Here is a 22,448-nt window from a genome sequence, read left to right on the forward strand (position 1 = left end):
CTTTGGCTTTTAACTATCAAACATATTTTAAAGAATTCAAGAGGAGAGGTATAGTGTATTTTATTTATCCAGTATATTAGTCAGCTCAGGTTTTTATAGCAAAATACCACAGATTGTATGGCTTGAACAACAAAACTTTATTTTTCCTTGCAGTTCTGGAGGTTGGAAGTCCAATATCAAGGTGCCATCATGATCAGTTTCTTGTGAGAGCTCTCTTCCTCTATCTTCACATGGCCTTTCCTTGTGGACAAAATGTAGCAAAGTTAGGTTAAGTTAATATCTGAACTGACAAGGGGAAAAAAGGGAAGTTTCTTGGTGTTGGAAGCGAAGATGGAATGAAAGACTAAAGCAGTCAGTGATGAATTGGTGCACTTGATGTTGTTTTGGTTTCAGGGATCTGGATCTGACTTGCAAATAGGCAGTAGGAACTTTGGTTCAAGAGAGTTGGAGGAGTGGAACTGAGACAACTATACAAATCTGAGAATCTTATAGAAACACATATTTAAGGAAAAGTTGGACTTTTCCTTTTACTTTTCAAAAGTAAACTACCCATAGCCCAGGGAGGTATGAAAGTATTTTTCTATTTTCCTTGGCTTGGTGCAAAAAGAAATGGATTAGTATGTGAATTTATCATATTTGGGACCCCAGATTAAGAAGTTAAGCTAAAAATGAAGCTCTAGGCCAATGATAATCCTGAAATACCTGACAGGAGTAAATGTAAGCATTCAGGAGGGATACCCCTCCACTATCAGGCCATACTTAATGAATCCCTGGGGAATTCCTTGGGGGTTCAGTGGTTGGGACTCCCCACTTTCACTTCCAAGGGCCTGAGTTTAATCCCTGATTGGGGAATTAAGATTCCATAAGCCGCGTGACATGGCCAAATAAATAAATAAAATTCTTTAAAAAAGAATCCCTGATAAATATGCTCTCACAATAAAAATCTAAGTATCATAGGAATGATCCAATATAAATGAGAGTTGGAACTTACAAACATAAGCAAGATTAGACCACCCAGGAACTTCAGATGATAGAACAACAGTCCGAAAGAGGAATATAAATGTATTTAAAATGATTAAAAAGATGTATGGAGGACTTGAAAATGTAAGAAAAAGTGTAATACTAGGGAAAAGAACAGGCAGATTTAAAGGAACAAATGAAATTTCTTGGAAAGGAAACATAAAATTTATAACGAACAATTTAGAAGAGGGATAAACAGCAAATTAAACTTAGTTGAACATAAAATTATGAATTAGAAGATAGATCTGAGAAAGTTACTCAATGAATCACAAAGAAGTAAAAAATAAGAGTTAATAACAGAAGAGAGATGAGAAGCAGGCCATATGTATATCTAAAAAGACTTCTAGGAGAGAATGGAAATAATGAAGAAGATGAAATAATGAAAGAAATAACTGGAGGCATTTTAGAAATGGCATAAGACATGAATCCTAAACTGTAAGATTTGTGAGTAATAATGGAAATTGTAAAAACAGCCACAGCTAGACACATCATAGTGAATTGCAGAAGGTCAAAAACCAAGAGGAGATCTTCAGTTCAGTTCAGATGCCCAGTCGTGTCCTACTCTTTGTGACCGCATGAACCGCAGCATGCCAGGCCTCCCTGCCCATCACCACCTCCTGGAGTTTACTCAAACTCATGTCCACTGAGTCAGTGATGCCATCCAACCATCTCATCCTCTGTCGTCCCCTTCTCCTCCTGCCTTCAATCTTTCCCAGCATCAGGGTCTTTTCCAGTGAGTCAGCTCTTCACATCAGGTGGCCAAAGTATTGGAGTCTCAGCTTCAGCATCAGTTCTTCCAATGGACACCCAGGACTGATCTCCTTTAGGATGGGCTGGTTGGATCTCCTTGCAGTCCAAGGGACTCTCCAGAGTCTTCTCCATTATCACAGTTCAAAAGCATCAATTCTTTGGCCCTCAGCTTTCTTTATAGTCCAACTCTCCCATCCCTACATGACACTGGGAAAACCACAGCCTTGACTAGATGGACCTTTGTTGGCAAAGTAATGTCTCTTTTAATATGCTGTCTAGGTTGGTCATAACTTTCCTTCCAAGGAGTAAGCATCTTTTAATTTCATGGCTGAAGTCACCATCTGCAGTGATTTTGGAGCCCAAGAAAATAAAGTCAGCCACTGTTTCCACTGTTTCTCCATCTATTTCCAAATAGAAAAAAGATTAATGGGGTGATATTTATTCTTATATAGGTTTATCAACAGCAATGAAGAGCACAGAGTAAATGGAGATAATTTATCATTCACAGAATCTCACTGAAATATAATTACCAATGAATTTATTTTATAAAGAAGAAAATCAAATCTGGAGTAATAGAATGGGTTCTAGAGTAATGTGATATGAAGCAAATAAAACAAGTTAATAAAAAAAGGACATCTGATTTCAAGGCCAAGGATTTGACTACACGATTTGATTTCACCAGTGGTGGTTGGCCTGCTAGAAGTTGTAGACCGTATTAGCATATTAATGTTCCTCTGACAAGAGTATTGCCTGTTCTTGGTGACATGGTATAAGAAACTCTCCCTGAAAATACCAGTTCTTTGATGTGCCAACCTCAAATTATGCGTCCCTTTGTTAGAATAATTATGAGATCACAGCTGATGAGTAAACCTGGATTGTAGCATATATCAACCTGAACACGACTGAACTGGGAGCGTTCAGATTCCAAGAACTGTGCTGTTCCCTGCTTTTTGTGCATCTTCTGCATGTGAAGTTTTCTGCATTGAGAAAGCTAGGGATAGGGCCAGCTTGGAGCCAAGGCATTCTAGTTTTGAGTTCCAGACGGTGAGCCCTCATCCAGCTCTAGAAATTTGATTGTCTCTGACCGTTTGTTCCTCCCTGTCCTCAGAGCCCACATTGATGTTTTCCAGGGAGTACCCAACATGAGGGGAAGTGCAGGCTGAGGTGGGGGCCAGCGCCACGCTAAGCTGTAAGGTAGCCCAGGCCCAGAGATGACATGATTCAAAGAGGGAAGAAGCTTGAAAGTGTATGTGGAGGCCAAGGTCTGCACCTGGAGCCTGGTGGCGCAGCAGGTGGGCAGGGTGGATCCTGAGGAGTGTGGTTGGGAAGTCAGGACCTGGAAGGTTTCCTTCCAACTCAGTGTCACAAGTGGGTTCCTTAAAGTCCTTAATGTTCCTTAAGTTAACTGTTAATGAGTGAGGAGTGTGTGATTATGCCACCTAGAAGCCTGTTTCCACACAAGGCTTACGGCATAGCAGCTATCAGGTATTAATTATATGCCTAGGGCCGGATTTTATGAGTGCTTCTTGTGTTTTTACTTGTGTAAGCTTCACAATCGCTTCAGGAAGAGGAGCTACCATTGTAAGATAAGGCACAAAAGGAAACTCCGTAACTTGCCAAAGTTCGTGTAGCCAGAGAAATATAGAGCCAGAGTTTAGCCCAATATTCTGAGGGTTATTTTCTCTCAATATCAAATTGCAGTTTAACAATCCACCCTCCAAACTATATTAATTTTTTTTTTTTTTTAAAGAGACTATTCCACCATCTTCCAGATTGCAGGTATTGTTTGGAACATCAACTGTCAGATTTATCTTCCCTCAAGATCTCATTTTTCTTTCCCTGTTGTTTTTAAGATACTGTTTTTTACTTTCAGCAGTTTATATTGATGCACCTAGGTATGGTTTTCTTTGTATTCGTTCTGGTTAGGATTTCAGAGCATTTTCAGTGCAGATTTTCGTCTTTGCTCAGTCATGGAGTAAGTTTTCTCATGTGTCTCTCATGTATCTCCCTTTCTCTCTCCCTCAGTTCTTTTTTTCTCCCTTTCTGTCTAACTCAGTTCTTTTTCTCTCCCTTTCTCTCCACCTCAGTCTTTTTCTCTCCCTTTCTCTCCACCTCAGTCTTTTTCTCTCCCTTTCTCTCCACCTCAGTCTTTTTCTCTTTCTCTCTACCTCAGTTCTTTTTTCCCTCTCTACCTCAGTTCTTTCTCTCTCTCTCCTTGAGTCTGGATATTTTCTTTAGCTCTGTTTCTAGTTCACTGGTTTACTGTTCCTTTTTATCTAAATGTTGTCAAATCCATTTATACTGTGTTTGCTTTCAGTTGTATTTTCCCATTTTATAATTTATGTTTGTTTAATTTCTTACAGAGTCCTTAGATTCCAGAGTTGGTAGTAAAGTTTTTATATGTGATCTATTTTCTTTTCTTTCATATTAAAGGTATGTTATCAAGCTTATGTATCAGCTTCCCAGGTGGCTCAGAGGTAGAGAACCTGCCTGCCAGTGCAGGAGACACAAGAGACCCTGTTCTTGATGGGTTCAGTCCCTGGGTTGGGAAGATCCCCTGGAGGAGGAAATGGCAACCCACTCCAGTGTTATTGCCTGGGAAGTCCTATGGATAGAGGAGCCTGGTGGGCTTCAGTCCATGGGGTCGCTAAGAGTCAGACACAATTTAGCAACTGAGCACATGGAGACATCATGGTTATATCCTGGTCTGATAGCCATCAAACTGATCGTCTAATATTGCCTTTTAAAAATTTTCTATTTACTCCTATCCTTGGCATGCCAGTGAATTTTCAGCTGATGGTCAGGTATTGTTTTTTTTTGAACGTGGATGATGTTATCTTTCTTTAGAAAGAGGATCAGTATTTCTTTTGCTAGGGATAAAGGGAACAACCAAGAATTTTAGTCTGTCCTGGTACGGCACTGATTCAAGCCTGCATTGCAGTTGTGATCAGGGTTGTCTGTCTCTGGTTGGCTTCCAGTCCTGGGCATCCTCCAAGGATTCCTGCAGAGACTTGGGGCAGGGGTGAGGGTCTCTTTCCAAGCAGAGACTCAATTTTAATCTTTGTCTCTCCGTTAATGCAAGGTGCTAAAATGTCTGCTATAGTTTTCAGAGATCTTCTGCTTGGCTTCATAGTCTCCTGGGCCATGCAGCTGGGGAACTCATCAAACATCTTGGGGGGAAATGTGACTGAGTGTGGGGCTCAATTCCTCAAAGCCTCTTTTCCCTGGAGGCTTGTCACCTCAGTCCCTGACGTCATCTCCCTATTCACACAAGGTGTCCACAGCATGATCAGTATTCCTGTTTTATTGCAGCGGCCGTATGCCGTACCAAGGAGCAGCAATGCCCACAGGAGAAAATCAGATGCCCAGTGTGGTTCTAAAAGTGCAGTTCCCTTTTACCTTCCTCACTCACTCCATACCTTTCCCTTCAGGAGAGACCTGGCTCTAGGTCTCATCTCTAGTATAATGACCCGCTCAGCGTTCTTCAAGGCTACCTCCCTTCTATCATTTAGCCTTCACCTAAACATCACTCCTTTGCAAGGCTTGCTCTGACTGCCAAATCTAAGCCACCAACCAGTCCCTTTTCTCTAGCATATCACTTTACTTCATCACACCACTCAACTTAGCATTACATCATTTTCAGGTTTATATGTTTGTTTGTCTTTCCTCAGCAGAAAGTGGGCTCTATAAGAACAGAGACTGTGTTGTATACATTTCCAGCTGTGGTGTAGCATTCCCAGTTATACCATAGTGCCTGCAGATAATGGACCCTTCATTGACATTAGTTTCCTCAGTGACTGAGTGAATAAGTGAATGACTGCATCTCTAGCATGGAATCTCTGAGATCCTCTCTGTATTTATTTGAATTTATTGGCATATGCACAGTTATTAAAATTGATGATATAAGCTGTTGGTAAGGATGTAGAGAACTGGAACTCCACACACTTATGTTGGCAGCATAAATTGGTAAAACAGTTTTGGTAAACTGGAAATATCTGTGAAAGCCAAAAGCAGGTGCTTCTGTGTTCCAACAGTTGTAGTGCTCTAAAAGATACATAAAAGAATGTTCATAGCAACTTTACACATCATATTGCCAAATTGGAAGCAACCCAAATGAACCATAAGAGAAAAAGGAGAAAATAAATTGTGGTGCTTGCTCATACAACAAATCCTATATATTAGTATGAAAGAACAGGCTGCTGCTACAGCATAGCATAGATAGATCTTACAGACATTATGTTGAGTGAAAGAAAACAGACCCAAACAACTTATAATGTTTAATTCCATTCATGTGAAATCAAAGAACAGATAAAAGTAGTTGATGGTGATAAAGGTCGAAAGGTGACTTTTGGGGAGTGGCCAGTAGTGAATGGGGATCTGGAAATGTTTGTTGATGTGTTTTGGTCACATGGGGATAGGTACACTTAAACTTTATTGAGCTGTAAGTGAATTAGTGTACTTTACATGTGCGTTATACCTTGAAAAATGTAGGCTAGTTTGTGGGGAATATACCGTATGCCTCGTTCTGGGCATACAAAAGCACACAATTCAGTCTGTCCACCAGAGGTGACGGTCATGTGGGAAGGAGAATGAACTAGCTGTGACAGATGCTGAAATAACCTTGGCCACCTTCTCCCAGCCTTAGGAATTACTTCTGAGTTAGAACATCAGTATAATACATGTGAGGTTCTGACACAGAAGACATATCAGACTCTTTACCTGTGCACCCTTCTGGGCTTAGGGCATCACTGGCTCCAAGGAGAAACTTTCCTGAACTCTGAAGTCTCATAAGCTGGTTTGGGCTTCCCAGGTGGCGCTAGAGGAAAAGAATCTGCCTGCCCACGCAGGAGACACCAGAGATGTGTGTTCAATCCCTGGGTCGGGAAGATCCCCTAGAATAGGATCAGATTTGTGTCTCTGACAGTGTATATCCCTTTGTGTCCCCAGAGTCCTCTGCAGTGTTTATCAAGGGGCACCCAATGCGTAAGGAGGTAAAGGCCGTGGCAGGAACCAGCGCCACGCTGAGCTGCGAGGTGGCCCAGGCCCAGATGGAAGTGACGTGGTACAAGGATGGGAAGAAGCTGAGTCCGAGCTCGAAAGTGCATGTGGAGGCCAAGGGCTGCACCCGGCAGCTGGTGGTGCAGCAGGCGGGCAAGGCGGATGCCGGGGAGTACAGCTGTGAGGCCGGGGGCCAGAAGGTCTCCTTCCACCTGGACGTCACAGGTCAGTCCTTGAAGGTGATGGGACGGGCTTGCACCCCTGACTGACCCGATGATCTTTCCACTGGACTTCATCTCTTTCGGTCTTCTGTCCTCCCACTCCCATTTTCATACCCAAGGCTGGGCAAAGGGAGCTGGATGGGAGGGTGTGAACAGAAGGGAGAAAGGTGTTCTGTGAACCCAGAGTGACATTTCCACACAGTGATGCACGGTTGTCAGTTCCCAGCATCTGCCCAGGGTCTTCTGGGTGTTCCCTGGTGTCTGGGCCTCTGGTTCTGTCTTGCACTTGGAGTCTGATGTGAACCAGATGTCTTTCAACTGTGGGCATGTGAATTTGCTTCTCTTGGCTGTCCTGACAGCTCCTAGATGCCCCACCCAGCAATGCATGTGCGTTCCCACTAGGGAGAGATGATTGAATTCCATTAAACCAGGACCAGGGGAAATTTCTGCTGCAAAGGCTTGGACTTATCTCAAGACCAAGCTATAGATTACTAGAGTTTTAAGTGTTCTGGACACTCTTTCTTCCTCGCACATGGATATTGAAGTTAACTGTGTATCTATAGGACTTCCGAGATGGCTCAGTGGGTAAAGAATGTGCCTGCAGTGCAGGAGATGCAGTTTTGATCCCTGAGTCGGGAAAACCCTCTGGAGGAGGGAATGGCAACTCACTCCAGTATTCTTGCCTGGAGAATCCCATGGGCAGAGGAGCCTGGTGAGCTGCAGTTCATAAGTTTGTAAAGAGTCAGGCACAACTGAAGCGACTGAGCATGCATGCATGTAACAAAATCTAACATGTAACAAAATCTAGATCCATTTTTCTTGCAATATGTGTGCAAAGTATATAGAGCAGAGAATTGGTCAGTATGTGCCTGAAATATGCACATGTGAGGCCTGGAATTCTCTTTTCTTTTTTTTTGTTTTTTTTAAATGTAAATTTATTTATTTTAATTGGAGGCTAATTACTTTACAATATTATATTGGTTTTGCCATACATTGACATGAATCCGCCACAGGTGTACATGTGTTCCCCATCCTGAACCCCCCCTCCCCATCCCATCCCTCTGGGAATTCTCTTTTCAAAGCAAATATTGATTTCCTTTTTTCTTCTATTAGAACATTCTATGTCAGAATTCTGCTTGGAGTCTGATATATAGATTTAGACTTGGAAAGGAATAGTTGCTTTTCCTATACCAGCATGTATGTATCTTTTGAAAATTGTATATTAGGAGAATATAGCAATTTTTTTCATGGCAATCAATATGAAAGCTATGACAAATTGATTAGATTTTTAGGAAACTGTCTTAAGAGTGACACAAGAAACATTCAACTCAAATAGTCCTATAATCTTTTAAGTGATTAGAGCCATAGTGAAAAATCTGCATAGGAAATGATCTAATCCTGGTAGTTTACACTGGTAAATTACGTGAAATACTTTGGAAAAATCCTTATTTGTGGAAATTTTTCTTGAGAATAGAAAAAAGACTACAGTCTCTGATTTGTTTCATGTAGGTAGTGTAACATTGATACCAATATCTGACAAGGAAGGTAGTAAGAATTAAAATTACAGACCAATCTATTGTGGATATCGAGGCTAAAATATGAAACAAAATACTATCAAAATAAATTCAGCAGTATATTGAGAGGAAAATTGAAAATACATTGTGGTGAAAGTCACAGTCCAGAAATGCCAGGTTGTTGAAACACTAGAAACATTACAAAACAATCTATATATGACATGCAGGGTAAAGAATTTGATGAGATTTGGCATTATAAATGCAGAAATGTTTAATAAAATTAGCATCAATTCATGCCATAAAATTCTTAACCAATTATAACTAAAACTGTTTTTTCTTAATTTGACAAGTGATGATGTAGACAAACAAGCTAATTGCACACAGAAAAGTGAAAGTTTGAAAGCCTTGCTTATGAGATAGGGAGCCAGACAAGGGAACCAGCTGTTACTGTTTTTATCTGACATTCTACAATACAGTTAAGACAAAAATGAAGCAAAAGAGTGAAAAAATAAAGTGGAATTCATGGATAATATGATTTATCCAAAAGATAAACTATGAGACCTAATAAGATAATTAAGAAAGATTACCATGTAAAAAATCAACATAAAGTAGATACTTTTGTGTTTAGCAACAAACATCTAAAAATGAAATTTTAAAAGAGTTACAATAGCATGAAAAGAATCATTTTCTAATTCCAGGTCTAATAAAATGTGCTGAGAGATGCTGGGGGAGGATTATTAAAATTTTTTTGAGAAAGAGATGGGAAGTTCTAAACAGGTAGAAATCCGTGGAAGAATAAAAAATTTTCAATACCAATTAAAATTAAAAAAATGTTGCTTTAGTGGGGATTTTGAAAATTGACAAGTTGCAAAGACCATGTACAGTGAATTTACTCTTGAGGAAGAGCAAAAGGTGAGTTATTTGCTATGCCAAGTGTCAACTGATATAAAGCTACAGTAATGATTAGAATGGTGTCTAGTTGAAAGGATAGATACACAGACCAAGGGGCCAGAACAGTGATCTCATACACAGACCTGTGCGTGAATGGAGGACCACATTCCCTTTCTCCTCTTTAAAAAATGTGGACTAGTGAGAGGATGGTTTTAATAAATGTTACTTGAACCATTTAACCATATAGAAAAAAGAGTAGACCAATAACTCATACCACACGTAGTCAGCTCCTGTTGAGTTAGAGACCATGGAATTAAAGGGAAAAATCATAGATGACAAGATAGATGGTTTTGATTAATTTAGGATAAAGGTGATTTCTTAGAATACAAATGCACTAACCATAATGAAAGAGATTTAACATACTTGAGTACATTAAAACTAAACATGAAGATTCATCAGAAGACAGCATGAGTTAGTAAAAGGCATACCACACGGATATGAGAGATGTTTAGAACACACATTCTTGTCAGTGCCTAGCATTTAAATACAAAAGAGTTCCTTAAAATGAACACATGAATGACAGTCAATGCTATTGAAAATAGGGCAGAAATTTTGAACAATGACAACCCAGAAGAGCAAACACCGATGAGCAAAACATCAGAAAAGGTTCTTGAATTTGAGTCATCAGAAAAAATGTGTAAGACAGAGGAGATAACACTCACTCCTACCAGTTTGCCCGCAGTGAGAGCAGGTGAAGGTGGAGCCTCAGGATCGTTCATTGCAAATGAGAACAGGGGCTGCACATTCCTATGGAAAAGATTCTAGCCTTATATAGGAAGACTGGGAATGCACATGTCATAACCGTACAGTTCCCATCCTACTGGTAAGCGGGCAAAAGATCTGAATAGTGTCACCAGGAAGAAGAAATGGCGAACCCAGTCCTAAGGGGAAAGTTGCTTAGCTTCTTCATTCCTCAGACAATGGCAAAGAAAGCAACAGGGAGGTGCAAACGCTCCCCGAGATTGCCATCAGTTAACAATAGTAAGAGTGGGCAAGGCACTGAGCCTCAGCCATCCATGCACTGCAGGTGAAAACGTCCCTGCTTGCACTTTATGGAGAAGACTGGGATGCATCTAGAAGGCTTGGGGAATCCTTGCCTTGTGACCCTACTGATGCCAGTAGTAGGGGATGAGGCTGATCCAAAGGCCACCACATCCTGACCCGGCTCACATGGACAGCTCACATGTAGGGGAATGCATAAACTATGTCACTTGTTGCTGAGAAAGTTTGGGGGACCTCTGCAGGGCACAAGACTGGTGCAGATCCCCGAGAATTCTCCAGCCCCATTTCCCCCTCCTCCCACTCCCAACTCCTCATCCTCATTCTCTGCCCGGGGCTGCCGTCCTGACTGAGGTGGGGTCTCTGACCCTGTGTCTCTCTCCCTCTGTGTCCCCAGAGCCCTCGGTGGTGTTTGCCAAGGAGCAGCCGGCACGCAGTGAGGTGCAGGCCGTGGCGGGAAGCAGCGCCACGCTGAGCTGCGAGGTGGCCCAGGCCCAGACGGAGGTGACGTGGTACAAGGACGGCAAGAAGCTGAGTCCGAGCTCGAAAGTGCGTGTAGAGGCCACGGGCCGCGGGCGGCGGCTGGTGGTGCAGCAGGCGGGCAAGGCGGACGCTGGGGAGTACAGCTGCGAGGCCGGGGGCCAGAAGGTCTCCTTCCACCTGGACGTCACAGGTCAGTCCTGGAGGAGGACGCCGAGCTAGCCTGTGTGCAGAGGATGAGGGGACTGACTACCTGCCTCACCAAACACGTGTGCGCTTGCCTGGATCCTCCATTTCTTCATGCCTCCCTGTCTTCCATGTCCTACACGGATACCCATGTGGGCCTGGGGGGGATGGGTGGGGAGGGTACCTGGAGAAGTGGGGCTGTGCCTCTCCACTTGTTTGCATTCAGTAAGGCTCGGTCACAGTGTCTTAGCACATGCCCCGAATCTTCCTGTTACTCCTAGTGTCGAGACCCCGACTCTGCCTGATAATTTGGGACTGATGTAGACCTAGAGATGTGTGACTTTCCTCCCGTTATATGTCTTTCTTGACAGCCACAACATGGCCTAATCTGACACCTCATACAGGTTCTTGATTTGCCTGAGGTGATACAATTTCATTGTTCCTGGATTAGGGGAGATATTGGTCACACAGTCCTATTGAAATTCTTCAGGAGTGAGCATCTGATGATCAATTTTTAAGTTTCTGGGTGGTCCTTCCTTCCTTTTCCCGGATGTAGAAGCCCCAGTTGCCTGTAGGTACCAAGAAATTGGTCCATGTTTTCTTGTCACCCTTGCAAAGAGAAAAAAGGAAGGATGATTGGTGGAGAGTCACCTGTGCCATTTAGGGTGGTCTTCTTAGATCAGATGTGATTTTGCATTTGTCTTCAAACGATTCGGCTGTCCTGAGTCAGTATTCCCCTTGGCATTACATTGATGAATTTAGGAATGGAAAGGAAAAATTTGCTTCTGCTACGTTAGTAGGCTTTGCTAATGAGGAGTTACTGTCCTAGCAGCCTCTGACTCACAAAGCAGTCTTTTATTTCATTTTGTTTTCCTAATGGTGTTTTGCTGAAAGTTTCAATTTTTGTTTCAGATTTTAAGGATTCGTTAACAAAAGAAACCACTTATTATACACAAATACACAATTTTGATATTTAATAGAGAATTATCTATCTTACTGTCAATAAGAAGAAGTCGCTCAGTAGTGTCCGACTCTTTGCGACTGACCCCATAGACTGTAGCCTGCCAGGCTCCTCCATCCATGGGATTTTCCAGGCAAGAGTACTGGAGTGGGTTGCCATTTCCTTCTCCAGGGGATCTTCCCAACCCAGATTTCAAACCTGGGTCTCCCGCATTGCAGGCAGACTCTTTACCATTTGAGCCACCAGGAAAGCTCAATAAACAACTTTCAGTAAACAATCATTACAAGAAAAGAGAAATAGAACAGTAAAGGAGGGTAACAGTACATACATCACCAAATTGTGTTTCCACTGACATCCGGACTCAAACAGCGCTAGAAGTCCCGTGTAACAGCGATCTGGAGTCTCAGTTGGGAAAATGTCTCAGGCAGCCCATCTGCTCCATGGGTGAGACTTCAGATTGCAGTTTGGGGGTTCCCGTTTATAATCCCTGGCTGCAAAGGAGTAAATTGCAGCTCGGGTTTTATGTTAATCATGTTTTACAAAGCTGTTTGTTTCGCAAGGCTTGGAAGGTTGTTAAGCCTCAGGTATGGTTGGCCAGATGCCCTCCAGGGCTCAAGAATCCCAAGATCTGCCCTCTCTTATCTATGGTGCTGCTTGGCTTGTACTCACATCTGGCACACAGTCAGGCCTATGTCTGGGCAGGTCAGAAGCAAGGTCAGAGGTCTACTTTGCTTTCTTGTCTTTGAAGCCTGAACTAAATTACTTTCATTTAATTTCCCTAACAAATAGTCAGTGAGTATCTCTGCTTCATGGCTGAAACATAGGGCCGTCTAAGAATTGGAAGAGAGCCTTCATGCCAAATAGGGGTGGGCTGCCATCCTCCATTGACTAGTAGGTCCGAACATCTAACACTTTGAGACCATGCCAGATAGGAAGATTTGTGGGTGTGTGTATACCCCAGATCCCACCATGCATCCTTGGAAGATGTGGTTTTCAGAGCATGTTAGAGTATTCTAAGGTAAAACCATTGAAAAGTTGTGAAATGTGGCTAAATCCTAGTAAACTATGAAAATGGGCACGAGAAGATAGAGAAAAGTTGAAGAGTTGTATGACTTGTCAATCAGTAGGATCAATAATGATAAGTTTTCTCAGTCTCATAGTTCTCTGGTAAACTATACAAAATGGGAGAAGTATTCTTCCATGCTTGTGCATTTGGTCCTAGAGAGAGATAAAGAAGATATACTCTGTAACTCTCTCCATGAACAAACAACATCAGTACCAAAATCACACAAGAAAGGCAGGAAGAATGAAATTTGAGACCAGTGTGCTACCAGTAACAAGGCCAAAATTGTAAATTAAATGTTACCGGAAGGAATTCAGCAATGTATCCAAGGGTTAGAGATCGCTGATGGAAGTCCAACTCCAGGATTGCACTTTGGAGTTAACCTTGACAACGTTAATAGATAGAAAGCTTGACTTTGAGAGATTGAATGTGGAAAGACTTGATCATCTCCATGAGTACAGAATCAGTTTTGGGAGATTGTTCCTTTCTAAGAATTTGTCCATCTCTTCCAAGCTGTTCATTTTATTGGTATATAGTTGCTTGTAGTAGACTCTTAATGATCCTTTGTATTTCTGTGGTGTCTGATGTAACTTCTTCATTTTCATTCTGATTTTATTGATTTGAGTTATCTCCCTTTTTTTCTTGATGAATCTGGCTAAAGGTTTATTAATTTTCTTTATCTTTTCAAAGAACTAGCCTTTAGTTTTCTTGATCTTTGCCGTAGTTTTGTCTGTTTTTCATTTATTTCTACTCTAATCTTTAGGATTAATTTCTTCCTACTAAGTTTAGATTTTGTTTGTCCTTCTTTCACTAATTGTTTTAGGTATAGAGTTAGATTGTTTATTTGAGATTTTTCTTGTTTCTTGAGGTAAGATTGTATTGCTATAAACTTCCCTCTTACAATTGCTTTTGCTGTATGCCTTAGGTTTTGGATCACTGTATTTTCATCTTCATTTGTCTCTAGGTATTTTTCAATTTCCTCTTTGATTTCTTTACTGATTCATTGTCTCTAGGTATTTTTCAATTTCCTCTTTGATTTCTTTACTGATTCGTTTACTGTTCATTCATAGCATCTTGTTTAGCCTCCATGTGTTTGTATGTTTTATAGTTTTTTTTTCTTGTAGTTTATTTCTAATCTCATAGCATCGCTATTGGAAAAGATGCTTTCAGTCTTGAAATGTTTTCACTGAAATACTTTCATTGAAAGATTATTTCAGTTTTCTTAAATTTCCAAGGCTCACCTTGTGGCCCAGCATGTGGTCAATCCTGGAGAATGTTCTGAGTGCACTTGAGGAGAATGTGTGGTTTGGTGCTTTTGGATGAAATGCTCTGTAAACATCAATTAAGTCCGTGTGGTCTAATGTGTGATTTAAGGCCTGTGTTTCCTATTAATTTTCTGTTTGGATGATCTGCCCATTGACAAAAGAGGTGTGTTAAGTCTGCCACTATTATTATGTTACTGTTGATTTCTCCCTTTATGGTTGTTAGTATTTGCCTTATATATTGATGTGCTCCTATGTTGGACGCATATATATTTACAATTGTTATATCTTCTTTTTAGATTGATCCTTTGATCATTAGATTAGATGAGATGTTTGGATGGCATCACCAACTTGATGGACATGAGTTTGAGTAAGCTCCGGGAGTTGGTGATGGACAGGGGGGCCTGGCATGCTGCAGTCCATGGGGTCGCAAAGAGTCAGACACAACTGAGCGACTGAACTGAACTGAACTTTAATCATTACGTAGTGTCCTTCTTTATCTCTTATAACAGTCTTTGTTTTAAAATCTGTTTTGTCTGAGCATTACCACTCCAGCTTTGTTATGATTTCCATTTGCATGGAATATCTTTTTCCATCCCCTCACTTTCAGTCTGAGGTGGGTCTCTTGACAGCGTATACACAGGTCTTGTTTCTGTATCCACTCAGCCAGTCTATGTCTTTTGGTTGATGCATTTAATCCATTTACATTTAAGGCAGTTATCAATATATATGCTTCTATTACCATTTTCTTAATTGTTTTTATTTGTTTTGTAGGTCTTTTCCTTCTTTTGCATTTCCTGCCTAGAGAAGTTCCTTTAGCATTTGCTATAAAGCTGATTTGGTGGTGCTGAATTCTCTTAACTTTTTCTTGTCTGTAAAGTTTTTGATTTCTCCATGAAATCAGAAGTAGAGCCTTGCTGTGTAGAGTATTTTTGGTTATGGTTTCTTCTCTTCCATCACTTTAAGAATATTGTGCTTCTGTTGTCTGCCCTCTGGTGGATGAGGCTATCTCAGAGGCTTGTGCAAACTTCCTGATGGTAGAGACTGATGGTGGGTAGAATTGGGTCTTGCTCTGGTTTGCAGGGCAGCGTTTAGTAACTTAAATCCACTTGTTTGCTGATGGGTGGGTCTGCCCGCCCTCTCTGTTAGTGTTTTGACCTGAGGTGATTCTTGCCTGGTATCCACAGGCTCTAGGGTAGGGCTAATGGCAGAGACCTCCAGGAGGGCTCACGCCTACAGGTGCTTCCTGTCAGTACCCTTATCTCTGTGGTGATAAGGAGATATCACCCTGCCAACCCACCCCTCTGCAGGGGACCCTCTGATGCCAGCAGGCAGGTCTGGTTCGGTCTCCTGCGGGGTCACTGCTCCTTTCCCCCGGGTCCTGATGTGCCTAGGATTTTGTGTGTGCCCTCCAGGAGTGGAGCTTCTGTTTCCCCAGGGCCTATAGAAATCTGCAGTCAAATCCTTCAAGTCAGATGCCCTGGGGATTACTGGTCTCTTCGGCAGAGCCCAAGGGTGGGAAGCCTGATGTGGGGCTCAGAACCTTCACAGCAGTGGGAGAACCTCTGTGCTATAATTGTTTTCTGGACCACGGGTTGCCCTCCTGGTGGGTATGGGATTTCCTTTTATCATGATTGCACCCCTCCTGCCGTCTGTTGTGGCGTCTCCTTTGTCTTTGGACTTGGGGAATATTTATTGGTGGGTTCAAGCCTAGTCCTGCTGATGGTTGTTCAACAGTTAGTTGTGATTTTGGTGCTCTTCCAGAAGGAGGTGAGTGCACATCCACTCTGCTGCCTTGAACTAATCTCCATGAGTACAGATCAAATGGTTGATTGAACTTGAATGTTATACACTAAGAAAAAAAGTTAATAATACTGATCACCAGTTCCTGCCATAAAATTCTTAGCAAATGTATAAAAGTATTCTTTTTTAAAATTAACATTACATAATTCATTCAACAACAACAAGAAGAGCAAGGTCTGTTTGGAAATATTTGATGTGAGAGATGGTACATGTAGGCCTCTCCAACCACTGAGTTGAATAACAAGGAAATAAAATCAACAGCAAACAGTTCTGAAAAACTCAAAGTGAAATTTGCTGATGTTGTGATGATCAACTCAGACAATCTCGGAGATAAATTATTAGACTGTATATAACTATAGAGTAGAATTAGTATGTCAAAAATCAATGTGCAGAAAACATTTCTACATACAAGTCCTGGCAAAGAATGCTTGGCAAATGAAATTTGTGTGAAAGAGTTAGAGTAGTATAATTGTATCATGAGTCTAATTTCAGGTCTGATAGAAGTTGCTAAGAGGATGTGTGTGGGGAAATTATTCAAGATTCTTGAGAGGCGGAGGTTGAAATAGATGGATAGAAATCTGAGGGAGAAATCAAAAATTATTATTAAAAATCAAAATGGAACAAAGTATGTTTCTAATCGTCAGATGAAAGAATAGCAGGCAGATTCCAAAGGCGTGGTACAGTCAATATGCAGTTTTCTCAAAGAATGTTCAGTGGGAGCATTTACTGGTACCCCATGTTAGAAGTTATCATAAGGCAGCAGTTTTCAAGATAAGGGGATTCCAGTGCAGGGGTAGTTAGCACATGAGAGGGGCAGAATAGTGAGCTCAGAAACAGTTCCTTGCATGAAGGGATTCCTGCACCAGCCACCCCCCTTCCCCCTCTTCCACACGTTCCATCTGTTACTCTGTTGTCTATCAGAGAAGTTGAGAAAGGATATGGTCTTCAAATATTGTGGTTGCATCACTGAACTATACAGAAAGCTTAAGTTGTGATAGCAATTCACACCACACACAAAAGTAAACTTGTAGTAAATTAGAAACCTCAGTGTAAAAGGTAAAACCCAAAAAACCCTCAGATGATATTTTTAAAGATTTAAGGAAAGACTTCTTAAATAGAACACAGCGCTCTACAATGAAAGAGATGAGAAGATGTGAGAACTATTGAAAGGAAAACGTTTGATTTATCAGAGGAATCGATCGAAGAGTAAAAATGGTAGTCACATAGTTGGAAATATCCTTAAATCCTAATTCTGTGTCATTCTCTGGTGTTTAAATGGATAAAGCAGCCAGAGGTGAAGCGAGAAAAGAGAGCGCCCACTATCGGTAGTTGTGAAAAGCTTTGAATAGTGTTGCTCGGAAGGAGAACACAGTCACAGGGAGAGAACCCAGTGCTAAGGGAAACGGGGTTCAGCTTCCTCAATCCTCATGCGGTGTGAAAAGAGCCAGGGGGAGGTGTAAGCACTCCCAGCAGATTGCCGTCAGCTGACAGCAGTAAGAACAGGAAAGGGTGCTGAACCAGCTCCGTGGACTGCAGGTGAGACGTCCCTGCATAATCGGAGGCAGACGACCGTGGGCCCATCTAGGGAGGTTTGGGAACAGGTGCCTCATGACCCTGCTGATGCCAGGAGCAGGGAGTCTTTTCCAGTGGCGCCCCCGACCAGCTCAGAAGGACCCATGGGGAAAGGTTAAAGTGTGTGTCTTTTGCTGAGAAACGCAGGGGTCCTCCTCAGGGCACAGGGCTGGTGCAGAGCCTGAGAGTCTCCAGCTCCGATGCCCCTTCCCACCACCCCTCGGCCCACCTCCCCATCCAGGTCTTCTCTGCCCTGGGGCTGCCGTCCTGACTGAGATGGGGTCTCTGACCCTGTGTCTCCCCCTCTGTGTCCCCAGAGCCCTCGGTGGTGTTTGCCAAGGAGCAGCCAGCACGCAGTGAGGTGCAGGCCGTGGCGGGAAGCAGCGCCACGCTGAGCTGCGAGGTGGCCCAGGCCCAGACGGAGGTGACGTGGTACAAGGACGGCAAGAAGCTGAGTCCGAGCTCGAAAGTGCGTGTGGAGGCCACGGGCCGCGGGCGGCGGCTGGTGGTGCAGCAGGCGGGCAAGGCGGACGCCGGGGAGTACAGCTGCGAGGCCGGGGGCCAGAAGGTCGCCTTCCACCTGGACGTCACAGGTCAGTCTTGAGGAGGACGCTGAGCTAGCCTGTGTGCAGGTGATGAGGGGACTGGCTTCCAGCCTCACCAGACTCGTGTGTGCACTTACCTGGTGCCTTCATCTCTTCATATCTCCCTGTCTTTCATGCCCCATCTTGACACCTGTCTGGGCTCAGGGGTGGGTGGATGGAGGGGAGGGTGGGGGTTGACAGAAGAAGGATTGTTTCTGTCTGCCTGTTTCCAGGCAGTGCGGCTCAGTCACACTGTCTTAGCATCTGCCCAGAACGTTCCTATTGTTCCTGGTGTCAGGATCCTGACTCTCCCTGAAGCTTGGGGCTGAAGTAGATGTGGGGATATGTGACTTTCTTCTCATCAGGTGTCTTTTCTGACAGCCACCGCTTGCCCTCATTCAGGACCTCATGTAGATTCTTGGTTGGTCTGAATTGTTTCAATTTTATGAATCCCAGATTCATCAAAAATTCATAAAATTTCATCAAAAATTCATCATTTTCTTGGGGGGGAAATGTTGGCCACATGACCTTGGAATTATCTCAGGAGTGAACTTTGAATGATCAAATATTAGGTTTCTGGGAGGCCTTTCCTTCCTTTTGCTGGATGTGGAAGCTCTTATTGCCTGTAGGTAGCAAGAAATTGGCCCATGTTTTCTTGTCACGTCCTTGAAAAGGGAATTAGAAAGGATGATATGTATAGTCACCAGTGCTATTTAGGGTGATCATCTTAGGTAAAATATGGTTTTTCCATTGGCTTCAGAAGGTTGGATGATCCAGGTCAATGTTTCCCTTGGTGTTATTGATGAGTTTAGGAATGGAAAGGAAAAAGGCACTTCTACCACATCACTAGTTTTTGCTAATGAGGAGTTACTATTCTCTCAGTCTCTGACTCGCAAAGCAGTCTTTATTTTGTTCTATTTTCCAAATGTTCAGTGAGTGTGTGTTCCTTGTGGCTAGAACATAGGATAGTCCCAGAAGTAAGGTTATTCTTCTTCTGGGAAAAACTTACTCCATGGGAAATAGAGATGGGCTGCCATCTCACATTGACTGCTAGGTGCCAACACATACCAGTTTGGGACCATGCCAGTGTAGGTTTGTATTTTCGTGGGTTTGTACAACTTGAGATCTCACATGGTTAGTTGTTTGTGGTTAGTTGTTGTCAGGAAATGTCAGTGACTATTCTAAGGTAAAAGTATTGGAATATTGTAAAATGTGGCTCAATCCCGGTAAACTATGTGAAAATGGACAAAAGAAGATAGAGAAAAGTCAAAGAGTTGTATAACTTGTCAATCATTAAGACCAATAATGAAAAGTCTTCTCAACCCATGGTTTTCTGGTACACTGTAAATAATTACCTAGAAAACTGTTACTCCATTCTTGTGAAGAAGGTTCTAGAAGGTAGAAAGAAAGTACACCCCATAACTCTCTTAATGTACAGGACATAACATCAACTAAAATCACACAGTGAAAGAAGAGAGGATGAAATTTCTGACCAGTATACTGTGAATATTCAGGCCCAAATCATAAATTAAATGTTATCAAGATGGATTCAGTAGTGTATGTGAGGGTAGAGATCAGTGATTCTAGTCCAGGGTTGCACTTTGGGTTTGACTTTGCCAATGTTAATAGAAAGCTTGACTTAAAGAGATTGAATGAAAAAAGATGTCACTTCCATGAATACAGAATCAAGTGGTTGATTAAATTGGAGAGATAAAAAATTTGATAGTATTGAACAAATCAACTCCTGCTTTAAAATTCTTAGCAAGCTATGTAAAAGTGTTCTTTTTTTTAACGTTGTAAACTTCCTACAAAACAGCAACATCAACATCCCCCTTAGGACGTACCAGGAGATCTTTGATGTGAGGGACGGCACACTTAGGCCACTGGAACTGCTGAGTTCAGTAAGGAGGGGAATAAAATCACTGGCAAACAGGTTTGAAAATATGAAAATCAAGGTGGACTTTGCTGATGACGTGATAATCAGCTCAGATAATCTCAGTGATAAATTATTAGACTGTGTATGATTCTCGAGTAGGATTAGTGTGTAAAAAAATCAATGTGCAGAAAACATTTCTACAGCTGAGTCCTGGCAAGGGATGCTTGGAATAAGAAATTTGCGTGAAAGAGTTAGGCTAGCACAATTGTCCTATGTTTCTATTTTCAGGTCTGATAAAAGTTGGTAAGAGGCTGTATGTGGGGAGATTATGTAAGATTCTCGAGAGACAGATTGCAAAGTTGGATAGAAATCTGAGGGGAAAAATCAAAGATGTTCATTAACAATCAAAATCAAACCACATGTGTTTTTAGGGTGTTCTGAAGGAAGAAGAACAGGCCGATTCCAAAGGCACTGTGCATCTAGTGCTTTGTTTTCTTGAAGACATGCATAGTGTGAGCATTTAGTGTACCTGATGTCAGCGATTACCATAAGGCTGCAGTTTTAAAGATAAGGGGATCCCAGTGCAGGACTGGTTACCTCATCAGAGGAACAGAACAGTGAGTTCAGAAAGCGTTCTTGCATAAATGGACTCCTGCTCCACCCATCCCCTACACCTGTGTCTTCGTTTGTCACTGGGTGGTCTATTGGAGAAGTCGAGGAAGGATGTTGTATTTGTAAATGGTGCTTGGACCACTGAATCATATGGAAAATTAAATTGTACTATCTTTTCACGTAACATACAAAGGTCAACTCGTAGTCAGTTAGAAACCTTAGTGTAAAAGGTAAAACCCCCCAAACCCTCAGCTGATAACATGGTCTTTTTTGAAGACGTAGGGTAAAGAGAGATTTCTTAAATAGAACACAAATGATCTATACGCCAAGGCCTATTGGACATTATGACACTGTTGGAAGGAATAGCTCTGGTTTATCAGAGGACTGGATCAGAGAGTAAAAATGCCAACCACGCAGTTGGGAATGTCCTTAAAACCTACCTGTCTCATCATTCTCTTGTTTTTGAATGGAAAGGAGTGGCCAGAGGTGAGTGGAGAAAAGAGAGAGCCTGCTATGGGCAAGTGGGCAAAAGGCTTCAATAGTGTCATCAACAAGAAGAAAGCAGTGATGGCAAGCCCAGCCCTAAGCGGAAGGGCGATCGGCTTCTTAATTCCTAAGACAGTGACAAAGAAGGCCCCCGGAGGGGTGCAAACACTCCCAGCAGATAGCCATAAGTTAACAATAGTAACAGTAGGCAAGGGTGCCAAGCCTGAGACATCTTCTTTGTTGACTGCAGTTGAAAACCTCCCCGTGTCACCATGTGGAGATGGCAGGGCACCATATAGGAAGGTTGGGGAACACTTGCTTCGTGACTCTACAGATGCCATAGCAGAGGAGACGTATTTTCCAGCAGTGCCCCCACCCTTAGACCAGCTTACAGGAATCCATGGGAGAATGTGTAAATTGTGCCACTCATTGCTGAAAAAGGCGGGGGGTCCTCTTCAGGGCATAAGGCTGGTGTAGAGCCTGGGGAAGTCTCCAGTTCTGTGCCTCCTTCCCACCTGACCACCAGCTCCCCATCCAGGTCTTCTCTGCCCGGGGCTGCCGTCCTGAGATGGGGTCTCTGACCCTGTGTATCCCTCTGTCCCTAGAGCCCTCGGTGGTGTTTGCCAAGGAGCAGCCGGCACGCAGTGAGGTGCAGGCCGTGGCGGGAAGCAGCGCCACGCTGAGCTGCGAGGTGGCCCAGGCCCAGACGGAGGTGACGTGGTACAAGGACGGCAAGAAGCTGAGTTTGAGCTCGAAAGTGCGTGTGGAGGCCACGGGCCGTGGGCGGCGGCTGGTGGTGCAGCAGGCGGGCAAGGCGGATGCCGGGGAGTACAGCTGCGAGGCCGGGGGCCAGAAGGTCTCCTTCCACCTGGACGTCACAGGTCAGTCCTGGAGGCAGTCAGTTAGCCTTATGTGGAGGTGATGGGACGGGCTTGCACCCCTGACTGACCTGATGGTCTTTCCATTGGACTTCATCTCTTTTGGTCTTCTGTCCTCCCACCCCCATTTTCACACCCAAGGCTGGGCCAAGGGAGCTGGATGGGAGGGTGTGAACAGAAGGGAGAAAGGCGTTCTGTGAACCCAGAGTGGCATTTCCACACGGTGATGCAC

At 42.9% G+C, this 22,448-nt stretch overlaps 1 protein-coding gene across 2 annotated transcripts in view; it reads left to right on the forward strand.

Moving 5' to 3' along the window:
- Window positions 1–22,448, forward strand: part of OBSCN (obscurin, cytoskeletal calmodulin and titin-interacting RhoGEF) — a 170,682-nt gene that overhangs the window by 35,209 nt on the left and 113,025 nt on the right. For both annotated transcript variants that reach the window (XM_043467097.1, XM_043467098.1), the window contains exons 8-11: window positions 6,718–6,993; window positions 10,851–11,126; window positions 18,098–18,373; window positions 21,944–22,219. In XM_043467097.1, the coding sequence (XP_043323032.1) occupies window positions 6,718–6,993; window positions 10,851–11,126; window positions 18,098–18,373; window positions 21,944–22,219 (1,104 nt within the window). The remainder of the gene's footprint in view (window positions 1–6,717; window positions 6,994–10,850; window positions 11,127–18,097; window positions 18,374–21,943; window positions 22,220–22,448) is intronic.

This window comes from Cervus canadensis, chromosome 4 (assembly GCF_019320065.1).
Source record: "Cervus canadensis isolate Bull #8, Minnesota chromosome 4, ASM1932006v1, whole genome shotgun sequence".
Lineage (NCBI taxonomy): Eukaryota > Metazoa > Chordata > Mammalia > Artiodactyla > Cervidae > Cervus > Cervus canadensis.